Below are 10,880 nucleotides of genomic sequence, written 5' to 3'. Positions count from 1 at the left end.
GAAGTAAAAGTAAATGGCGCCTGTCAGCTGGAAAGGAAAAGAGATACACAAGTCACAGGGCAACTTTGCCCCAACTGCGCTATCACGGCAAGACACTTCATTGGAGAACGGAGTGGGTAAACTCTTACTTTCTCCGGTGTGCAAGTTAACCTGCACTTTTCTCGTGTTTTATTTACGTCAGCGCGAAACATAGGAAGTTGGGAAATAGACCGAACTGTGCTGGATGCAGGTCGGTTCGAGAGGTTCCCCCTGGTGACATAATTGAGCATCGTTCGAAGGCATCCCCTATTAGGTACACACCGTTTGCTTTGTGCACGAGGAATCACCTCGCTAAACTAAGCGTGAAAATCGATAGTAAACCTTCAACGATGTTCGATGGTTGCTTTTGTTCGGAAACTTCCGACATGTGTGGCACGATGTCACACGGTACCGGTGCAGAACTTTCGCGAAAACGGTGGCTTCAAGTCTCGAGCTAGAAATGTGCGCTTTTCGTCATATTGTCGCACACTTCAGGACAGTCCATCGAGAAATGTTTCATACAATTTCTCTGCGAATGTGCGTCATTTGTGATGCTATGTCGCGGGAATGGTTGGCACTTTGCATCGCCTCTGTGATGACTGTTCTCATCCCCATGATTGACGACTTTTAACCTTCCTACCCACTCGCCTTCGAACTGATGGCAAAAAAAACGATGATAAATGAGCTCGCGTGGTTAAACTTCGTCCCACTGTTTGCCTTACATGCGCCCTCTTGGTTGTCTACCACCCTACCAACAAACGGTGGGAAAATTGGCCCATTCACCCTTGAAGGAACAACTCCTTTCCTTGAAGACGAAAAGAAAAAGGGGGGAAAACACACACACACACAGCGCGCTACGCGTTTGGTGTGACATTTACGAGACGTTTTGATTAATTTGCGAAATTAGGAAGCCGTTTTATCGGCAACGCGGAAGACAATCAGGCATATGACCGCAACAGCAGCAAACAAAACCAAAAAAGAAATACCGTTAAATGAATCATGAAGTGATGTTCCATGTCACACGATCAATTTACGATCGGTTCGTTTTATGTTTGTTTGTTTTTTTGTTACCGCAAGCAGGGAAGGTATGCCATAAAGTTGCAAACGAGCCATAATGATGGGTCCGTTTATGGAGTTTTTATTAGCTTAATGACGCGCGTAAGCAGAAGGTGACGTTCGGCGATGGTTGCGAAACATTTGTTGCTTTCTTTTTGGGGGCGGAAATGAGAAAAGCGTATGTGTACGGGGAAGCTTCATCTGAACAGCACGCCAAACAACATGCAGCATAGGCTTTGCCATGATAGCTTTATCACACCACCAATATTCCTCTTCTCCAAGGTTTGAGAGCATTTACAAACACGGCTGTGTTCTCTCTCTCTCTCCCGGCGGGACTGCACGTGAGCTGACTTGTGTCGAAAATCCAATCAAAATATCTTCCAAACACCCCCGCATTCAGCATGGTTGCTTCTTCATATTTGATCACTATCAGTGTGTGTGTGTGAGTGTGGGGGCTTTTTTTCAATCCGCTTACCTCGCAAAACGTCGAAACTGATGCTGCGGACGATAGATAGCGATCTGTTTGTGTATCGGGCCGACGACGAGCCAACATGCACCGGATGGGTTACGTGATTTTGGGGTGTACATCGGGATAGTGCGAAGTAGCGATGTACGAAAAACGGTACGGTTCGTTGTTTGGAGAACGTGTTTAAGCGCATGTTATAAGCGGAAAGGTGACACCGAAACGACGCGGTGCCGTCAATGTTTCGCTTGTTTTTTTTTTTTTTTGTTGCTGTTGATATGTAAAATGGATCGTTTTGATGTTAGGTTTAAACTGACGGAAAATATTTGCTATCTATTCAACAGCCTTCTTTTTTTCTGGCCCGTATTTGTACATGTGAAGTGCTACATGATGATTTGATCCCCGTTTCCAATAGTTTAAGTAAGTTGCATCTGAGGAGGCCGCGCTCGTTCGGTTCAGCATACACACACCGCTCGTTGCTGTTGTTGTTTTGCTGCCTTCTATCTTCCCTCTTTCCCGATTCCAGCTCAGCACACAATCATTCCGTAATCGAAACCTGACAGCGCTCCATATCAACATTGCCATCGCAGCACAGTTTACAGTTTTTGTAGCACAACACAAACGCCGTACGATCGGCATGATTACTGTCCACAGTGGCGCATTGTTGTGTGTGTTTAGTTAATCTTATCTAAAGTTTCGCAAAATGTTATATGCTTCCCGCAAGTATGATGAGACGATTGCGTTCAACTATTTCTTACTTTCAAATTTTTTCACTACTTTTCCCAAGCATCCCCCAACTGGCAGCGGCTATTCAAACAGCAATGTAAATGGTCCGTACGCAACCGTTCGCAGCGCACGTACGCAGCCACCTCACAGATAAACAAACCGAAATCAACTTCATCCGCCACCAGCGCCATTATCGTTACACAACGCGTGGCGTTGCTGATCAGCTGGCGTGGATCACCACGCGATGTCAACTGGCGTAACGCCCACGCCAAATTAGCAACGAAGGGAAGATCATCACAACCGCGGTAGAACACACAGACAACCGAATGCACAAACCACACACGCGGGTCGCAGGTTTTCGTTGTTTGCAGTCCGGCACTGGATGGTATCGGAAAAAAGTGAAACCCATGTACGGTACAGATCAAGATCAAGGACGCCGCGCCGTCGAGTGTTGTTCGTGGCGGTTTCGACACTTGCACAGCACGCGCCACACGCGCACTCCAGCCGTCACTGACATCGACGGTAGATGTACGGAAGGCTGTAAGGCCTCCGTTTTGCCCAGTAGTAGCATCCGGAGGGCTGATAACACAGATCGGCTCTCGTCCCGCTCTCGGTTGCGCTGCAGCTTATGCTCAGCATCCAACCCCGTACGGGATGGACGACTCTCAAGGCTAACAATCGTCATCTGCGTTTCTCACGGTGTGAAACGATCTGTACCAGAAGCAGGTGTTGGTCGAGAATAGAGAGAAAAGTTGGATGCAGATAAGAAGCATCATCATTGGGGTTTTGAGGATAGTTCCGTACCGAGCAAGGGCGAGGGCTAGCAGGGATCTGGGCGGCATGGTATGAATTACTATCATAATGTTTCATCTAGCTACCAAACGATGAGTGCGATGATACCATATTCAGCTGATAACAATCGACAGAGTGGGTGGCTGCTGGTGTTTCGTGCTGGGAAAGATCAACATTTAACACCCACCCGTTCAACGTTCTAGGGTGTACGTTGGGTATAAAATGAATTCAATCATTGACCATTTTGTGTGTTTGTGTGTCGGTTTCGGTTTTGCGCAACGTCGGTTAAGAAATTTTCCAATGCAGTATCTATTGCTTCCATCAACCGTTAACGACAATGGCGCCCGGGCTTTCGGGCTCGTCTGCTCGTCTACCAACCTGATGGTGCTTGATGATTATGATCTTACCGGCATGATGGTTGATATTAGCCGTGGGAGTTCCAACCAACCCCCAGAAGAAATGAGTGGTATATAATAAACGGTATGGCCAGTGTTTCTCCAATAAAATAAGTTAAAATATATATTTTTTTTTAATGAATATGTTACAAATGTTTTTATATGAATACTTTAATGAAAATATTTTTCTTCACTTTTTGTTATTTTTATCATTACGGAACCGTGCCGAACAGATGTATTATGTTTTGAGTTATATTTTAAACACCTGGGCTATTTTGTCAACCGTTGTCTACGAACAAGCCAACTTCAACTGCAAGCCTTGTTTCGAGCATCATAATATCCTGTTGGCGTGGCATCACATTTATCAATCTCTTCTACAACATTCACAAATTTCATTCACTTATTGTAGCTTTTTCTTACCGGCACAAAAGCCTCAAGATGCTAGGCATTTCTGACATTCTTTGACTTAATTTTCTGTATCTGGATAGTTAATCCTGCGTACGAGGGATTGGTCCTGATAGGATTTTGTCCCGGTCCTGCCGTTTGAAGATCGACGCTGCAACCAACTACACTATCGAGCCACCCTACTTCAGCTTCAGGATGACTTTAATGAACTCTATTAGGTTGAGCTAGTCCTAGTGACCTAATCAGTTCTGACGTACAGTTCAATGTTTCGGATGGAATTTTAGGCCAGCTAGCACTAAATCAGTAGGACTACCCGTATTCGACCATAATGTCTCAATTCCCTACAAATAATTCCCGTGAAAAGTGCAGAAACACTGACCCTGAGCATCCTCCCTCACTTTTGATGACGATACTGAACTAAATGAAATATATGTGATGGTCTACCGATAGACTCCTTGGCATAATAAAACATAAGCTTATTTTTAAAACTCCTCGCTCGCTCCCGTCATCCTCCCATCATGCATCAACCAGCATGCGCTACCGTCCCGAAAAGCACACACACACTTACCAGTGCTGAAGTCCCTTGCCATGGTAAGCTAGACTTTATGGTTCGACCACTTCAGAGGCTTCACAGGCCTGTCCAATGACGATGCGTGGGTAATGCGGTTCTCCCGTGCACTACAAGCCAACTACGGGATGGATTTTCCATCGCCCGGCCATCGACGTGTCTCGCCCGCACCCGGCACACTCTACCACCACTGGTAATACGCTCCAAACGCACTCACCTTTACATGGAAACGGAAATGAGACTCGGTTGATTCGGTCGGTTTCAACAGACACAACAAACGGGGGTTTGTGCCATCGTTTTTGCCGACGCACCGATGATCGGGCAACCGGATCGGGTGCGCGCGGTGTTAATGGCATCTCGTCGGCGATACGGTACTGTGGCCGAAAAGGCAAGGTTAGAGCGTATATTCGAGGGGAAAATTGTTTTTCCACCGTGCTAATAGATTGATGCTGGCTGTGCAACGGGTGAACGAGCTTCGGTGAACTTGCCGAAACGATAATGATTCCGATGTTTTTGCAACTGTTGAACTTTGCTGGGGTACAATGCTGGCTCTGTGTTTTTTGTTTCGTGCTGCTTAAAAATACAACTTAGACGGAACAATAATTCTAGTTCCCGTAACGGCTCGCAAAAGAATTTAAATAATTGAAATTAAATTAATAATTCTAATTGAATTAAATTATGCAACAGTACACGAATCAAATATTCGAGCAAAGTTATTGAAACATGTTTGCAAAAAATGTAAAATACTTCCTCGAGTATTGTTAGCAATTGGGTTAAATTTTGAGTTCTTTTTTGAATATTGGTTCACTACTTCATTTAAAATTCGCTTCGTAAGCCGAGCATCTTCTATTTACTGTTGGAAAATGTCTCCCAAAAAAAAAAATCACTCACTACAGATATACATTGCAATATTGCCAACAGATGGCACAATTCCGCATCAACATAAAACATGAAAACAACCACAGCCATTCCATCAACACATATCCATCTTTTGCCGTGTACACTTCGCCGCTTGTCGGCTTTATAAATATTGGAAAACGCTTACATAAAGGTAAAATCTTCTCATGGGCCTTCTTTTCGACGCGTCACCCGTTATGAAACCACCCCCCAGCGAGTTCGGTACCGTCCCGGCAAAGACCCAACGTCTTCCAAACGGTGGCTGCGCGAAAAGACGCAGGCACAGAGTTGCTTTCAACCCAGTTTCATTAAAATTTCACCACGCCATAAAAGAAGCGTAACGCGAGGCAATGTATCCTCGGGCACATCGAGCGTTTCTCGGTCCCCGTAAACCGAAAGGCAGGAAATTCGCTGCTTTAAAAGTGAGTACGACCCCTTTCGACTGTTCATTTCCTGCCACTTTGCACGAGACTTGGCTGTGCAAAACCTGTGCCGTAGGTGCAAACACCAAAGGATCAAAGGATCGTTGATATGCTTGCAAAAATTGGCTAATGAAAATCACAACCTCCAGAGGCTAATTAACCTCGCCCGAGGATTTTGGGGCACGGTGCAGCGCAGCGGGAGTGGTTTTCTTCGGTTTGGTTTAATTTTTCCTTGCTGCCGGTTTTGGAGTTCCTATGGGGAAAAGCTGCTCCAACGGTGGGTAGAAGTCAGTGCAGGTGTAGCATCGTAGCCGTGGCCTTCCGAGAAAACCGATTGCGATTCCAATCTCTTCACTTTCTGTTGCTGGAAGTTTTGAAGCCTAATTGAATTAGGGTCGTGATTCGGGCTCAACTCTCAAGATGGTGTTAACGATACAGGTGTAATCGCGGTCACGAGCATGCGTTAAGGAATGGCAAAAGTTTTCCATGAATTAATCGATTTAACACTGACTACAGTGACATACAATATGTAGCAAGTACAATATAGCATTAGAAGCTGTTTGGTAGCTTCTTATTCTTTATTGGTACAACAACCTGAAGAAGTCTAGGCCATTTCCGGGTTTGGTTGACTTTATTTACCCGAATGATAGTCAGTGCTGCGTACGGAGGTTTGGACCTATTCATGTATTCTAATTCTTGAACGGGATTTTCGACCTCAAGATTTTCATATTTTTACATCTGTTTGAAAATTATCCTACCGTTAGATGCTAGAATAGAAACTATGATTGTTTTCACTTCCGTAATATTCGCCAACTATTGCCATTGCGCCACTCGTGCTGTGGTATTGTTTTCTCTCATCGATTGTACCATGAAAATGTCCTGCCTGCGTCTTTCGGAACTTTATTGTGGTGGAGTATTGGGTTTAGTATTGCGATTGTCACTACGACACAGCCAGCATTGCCATAGAAGATGAATAAAATCATATCGTAATCATTGGAACTCTTCCTTCTATTTGATATTAGAACCTCAAGGTTCTTGGAACTCCATTCCTATTCTTGATTATTACTGGATTGTAGGACCAGCTTATAGACCTAATTTCTTCGAAAAACTGGAGCGAAATACGTTCAAATCCATGAGAAACTGTCCAAATACTTTATGGTTGTCCTTAGCGCATACAAACGATATAGATTACTCGCCAGCTTCACTAAACTCCCAGAAGTAGGCTTTGGAAAAAAAATACTTCCATCTCAACTTGCTTGCATTGGGGTTTTAGTTTAAAAGCCCTGTCGTTTTTAATAGACTCAATGCCTCATGGGAGTGGTTTTTTTTCCTGATTGGAGGCGTTGAATTTTAAATAAGCAAAACCTGGAGCCCCACCCATTACCAGCGGACAGCGGTTTCATCAGAAAGAGTCAAACCCACGCACCCGAAACACCCGAAAAGAAATGATGACCGGTGGTCGGGAAAAAAATAATCAAAATTTTCCATCCCACAACTGTGCAGTGCGCCATGATGTCGACCTGATGAAGCTGCTAATGCCCGCCGACTCCTTCCCACGCAGGTAAGCGTCAACGTAGAGAGAACACTGTTTTTGCTTCGCGTTAATGGCATCTGTCCGGGGGGGTGGGAATAATAGAACGAAGTTTTCACCCATGGTATGTTAAAACCCGGTTACAATGCACATGTCGCGACAAAGAATTCCCCACACGAGAGCACGGTCCAGCAACAGCAACATAATTTGCCGCCTGCTGCATCTTTACAGTACCTTTTCGTTTCTTTTTTTTTGCAGAATCGCACGATGGTGGCGCCGCATTTGCCTGATCGATCACCACAGCCCTGTAACGAGATTCGTTTTTCGCAGCGATACGGCGATAAAGCGCGAAATGTCACGTCAGCTCACGTACTTCCCGGGCACAATACATCCGCTAAGCTATTTCCGGTGAGTCCGTGTGTTTGCCGACCAAGCGGCTGCTAATTAACTGACACGAACGATGATGCGCCTCATCGTCCGTATATTCTCATGCCAAACACGCTCACGTTTGCAGGTTCGTCTGGGAGTGCCTGATGATAGTTACGTTCGCGACCGCTTTCCAGCTGATCCCGTACGATGTAACATTTCTGTACCGGATAGGTGATTACTATCCCTTCACGGCCTTTCACGTGGTGCTTTTAGGCACGGGTATGTTCTGAAATTTCTTTTTGCTCATACCGTCAGCATTAAGCGCCAAGCCGTGCTGTGTCCAACGCGACCGTGTTTACTCATCCCGGATGTGTCGTTTGGTAGATTTCATTTGCCTGCTTGATGTGGTAATGTCCATGTACACCGGCACATACCAGCGGAGAAACCAACAGGTCGATCTCAACCTGAAACGGGTCCGGACGCAATATCTGCGCATGTGGTTCTGGATCGACGTCATCAGCTCTGCACCGGATCCACTGTTGACCAAACTCGTACGTCTCGACATGCTTTAAATCATATCTTTCTGCCATGCTTGCGATAACGAATTTCCTGCGCTGTTTTTGTCACAGATTCCTCCATCGACACTCGAAAACTCGTTGGTTTACTGTCTGCACAGGCTGGACTATCATCCCGGCTGCCTGTGGGATCTTTGGAGCTTGGCGTCGGTGATTAAAATCTTCCGCTTTCGAACGTTTTTACGCTACATTCGCAGCCTTTGTCAGCGGTTCGGGTTGCGGCGCAACGTCATCAAGTTCATCGCCATTCTCGCCACGGTACTGTTCGTGTTCCACTGGAGCACCTGTCTGATGTTTATGGTTTTGCGGCTAGTGCAGGGAACCGATCCGACGCTGGTAGACGAACGTTCCTGGTCCCGGAAGATACCGTTTTGGAATCAAACGTCTTGTAAGGAACGTTTCGTTGCGTTCGTCACGTGATCGTCCAATAGTCTTACCGCTTCTTCATGTTTTTTTTCTGCCAGTTGTTCGCTACATGGAATGCTCCTATCGGACGCTGTACACCGTGACGCACATCACGCATGACTTCAACGAATCCATGACCTACGACGATATGGTGATGTCCCTTATCTACACCATCAGTGGCTACATACTGAAGATTTACCTACTGGCCGAGTTGCTTATTTTTATACGCATTCTGTTCTCCAGCAAAAGCAAAGTAAGAGCTCCCGGGGACACTTCGCGTTGACCGGCTTTGGTTCGTTGTTTATGCTATGCAAATTCGTGCTTTTGATTCCAGTACCACGGGTATCGCTACGAGCTGAGCAACTACATGCGCCACGAACAATTGCCGGCCGCACTGCAAAGCCAAATCTTGAGCTACTACGACTTTCGCCATCCGAAGATTTACAGCCGCTGGACACTGATCCGGTCGGTGCTTGGGGAGCAGGTGAGGTTACGCTTTTGGGTGTGCGAGAATGTTTACCGGCGCTTGTGAACAGTGCGTCATCACATGCTTTCTCCGGATTGGTTCTCACCGACAGCTTTACGGTGAAATGCGGATGGAAATTCTTGGACCGCTGCTCCGGGCCTGCCCGTTGTTTCGTGCCACATTCACCGACCAACAGTTGACAGCGCTGGCACTCGGCATGGACTTTCAGCTATTCATGAAGAATGATATTATTGCCCGGTGGAAGGGTGCCGGGACCGGCGATGAGAGTCGCTGGAATATGGTGTTTATAGTGACGGGCACGGTGGCCATATACACGAGCGGTTGGAAGGAAGTGTTGCATCTGGAGAATGGGGAACATTTCGGTGAATTTCAGCTGCTCTTTGATGCAGACACGGTGGTAAGTTGGAATTCGTTGCGGTGATGTTAACGCAGCTTGTAAGCCTATTTATCACCAACAGAAATTTCCCAACCTGGTCGCTGTGGAAAACACGGAGCTGTATACGTTGTGTAAGTAGCGTTACTATTTTTCTTGTGGTAAATTCCATTGAGACAATTTCCAAGAATTGTTTCCTTTTTTTTAAAAAAAAGGATGCTATAAGCATCGTGCATGACAAGCTGATGCCACTTCTTTTCCCTACATTTCCGTCGGAAAAACATGCACCTGATTGCATTTTCCAATGTGGCAGTAGTTTATTAACCTTTAAGCCCGTATCCGGCAAACATACCAACTGCAAAACAGACGCTACGCTTCACCTTTCGTACGCATCCGCATGCCAAACGAATTTCCTGTTTGGTGGCAAAATCCAATTCCATGCACATCGGCACTAAGCGCCACACCACCTGGGAAATAAAACATGCTTTCCTCGCCTGGGGCGGGGTGTACGACTCGGCAATGGCAATTGCAATTGAAATACTTTTCGTGTCAGTCCACGCTCACGCCCAAGTGTTCCTTCAAACAGCTCGGGAATGGCTTGATCGATTCCTGCAACCGTACCCGACCGTGCGCCAGAATCTGCTCGACCTAGCGAACGCACATCTCCGTCAGATGGGAGAGATGCAGCGTGGGACCGTGCTAGACACGCTGGACAATGTCGAGACGGTACGAATGCAGCGCAGCCGGCCGCACGGTACCGAGTGAGTGGGACCCGTGTGGCAAACTTCACCCGCCGAGACAAATAAAACCCAAACGAAGTTGGAAGCTTTCCTGGCTAGAGGACAATCAATCATTTCCGGAACTGAACCGAGGTCGCATTAGCAGGTCGGTGTTATACTATTTTCGCTCGCTAACACTATTTCTCTATTTGAATCTATGCTGCTGTGTGGCTAGAATTTTACCATCTCTGCCGGTATTGTATTCTTTTCCTTTCCTTCTGTTGTTTCATTTCCCCTTATTTTGCCGGTTTATTAATATTAAATGGCAATCCTATTTGGTTGCCGGTAGCGCTCCAGCTGAAGCAGGAAAAGCCTTTCAAACGGTGGCGCGAATCGTGCACGAATTTAATTAAACATTTTACTTTGAACGCGTGCGAAGTCGTCGGAGACTAATAAATCAGTTAACACAGGTTGGGTTGAATTATGTTTCAAGCGGCCGGCGCGAAGATGAGAATCATTCTTAGCAGCACACAAACCCGGAAAATTGCCTAGTGGTGATAGCGAACGAGCATTAAACCGTGATGTGAATGCAAGGAACAAGGCAGAAACCAAGTAAAGTGGTGATGGTTGTTAATTGAAAGCTTGGCGCTTGCTGTACGGTTTCGATTTCGTGTGCGTT

At 46.1% G+C, this 10,880-nt stretch overlaps 1 protein-coding gene across 1 annotated transcript; it reads left to right on the top strand.

Annotated features, from left to right (window-relative positions):
• Positions 1-7,164: 7,164 nt before the first annotated feature.
• On the top strand, positions 7,165-10,247 carry LOC128304854 (potassium/sodium hyperpolarization-activated cyclic nucleotide-gated channel 1-like). The gene is made up of 10 exons (XM_053042094.1): positions 7,165-7,303; positions 7,532-7,681; positions 7,788-7,921; positions 8,027-8,193; positions 8,272-8,605; positions 8,682-8,875; positions 8,957-9,106; positions 9,201-9,506; positions 9,568-9,616; positions 10,069-10,247. The coding sequence occupies exons 1-10, from the start codon at positions 7,188-7,190 to the stop codon at positions 10,245-10,247; spliced, it is 1,779 nt and encodes a 592-aa protein (XP_052898054.1). The 5' UTR covers positions 7,165-7,187.
• The last annotated feature ends 633 nt before the right edge of the window (positions 10,248-10,880 follow it).

The sequence above is a fragment of the Anopheles moucheti genome, chromosome 3 (genome assembly GCF_943734755.1).
Source record: "Anopheles moucheti chromosome 3, idAnoMoucSN_F20_07, whole genome shotgun sequence".
In the NCBI taxonomy this organism is placed as follows: domain Eukaryota; kingdom Metazoa; phylum Arthropoda; class Insecta; order Diptera; family Culicidae; genus Anopheles; species Anopheles moucheti.
Note: the sequence above shows the minus strand (reverse complement) of the source record. Positions and strands in the feature narration are given on the sequence as shown.

Excerpts from the sequence above, each read along its gene's own strand:
- LOC128304854 (XM_053042094.1), top strand. The coding sequence starts at position 7,188 with ATGATGACCGGTGGTCGGGAAAAAAATAATCAAAATTTTCCATCCCAC. Across the intron at positions 8,606-8,681 it reads GTTTTGGAATCAAACGTCTT|TTGTTCGCTACATGGAATGC; the intron begins GTAAGGAACGTT and ends TTTTTCTGCCAG. Across the intron at positions 9,617-10,068 it reads CACGGAGCTGTATACGTTGT|CTCGGGAATGGCTTGATCGA; the intron begins GTAAGTAGCGTT and ends TCCTTCAAACAG.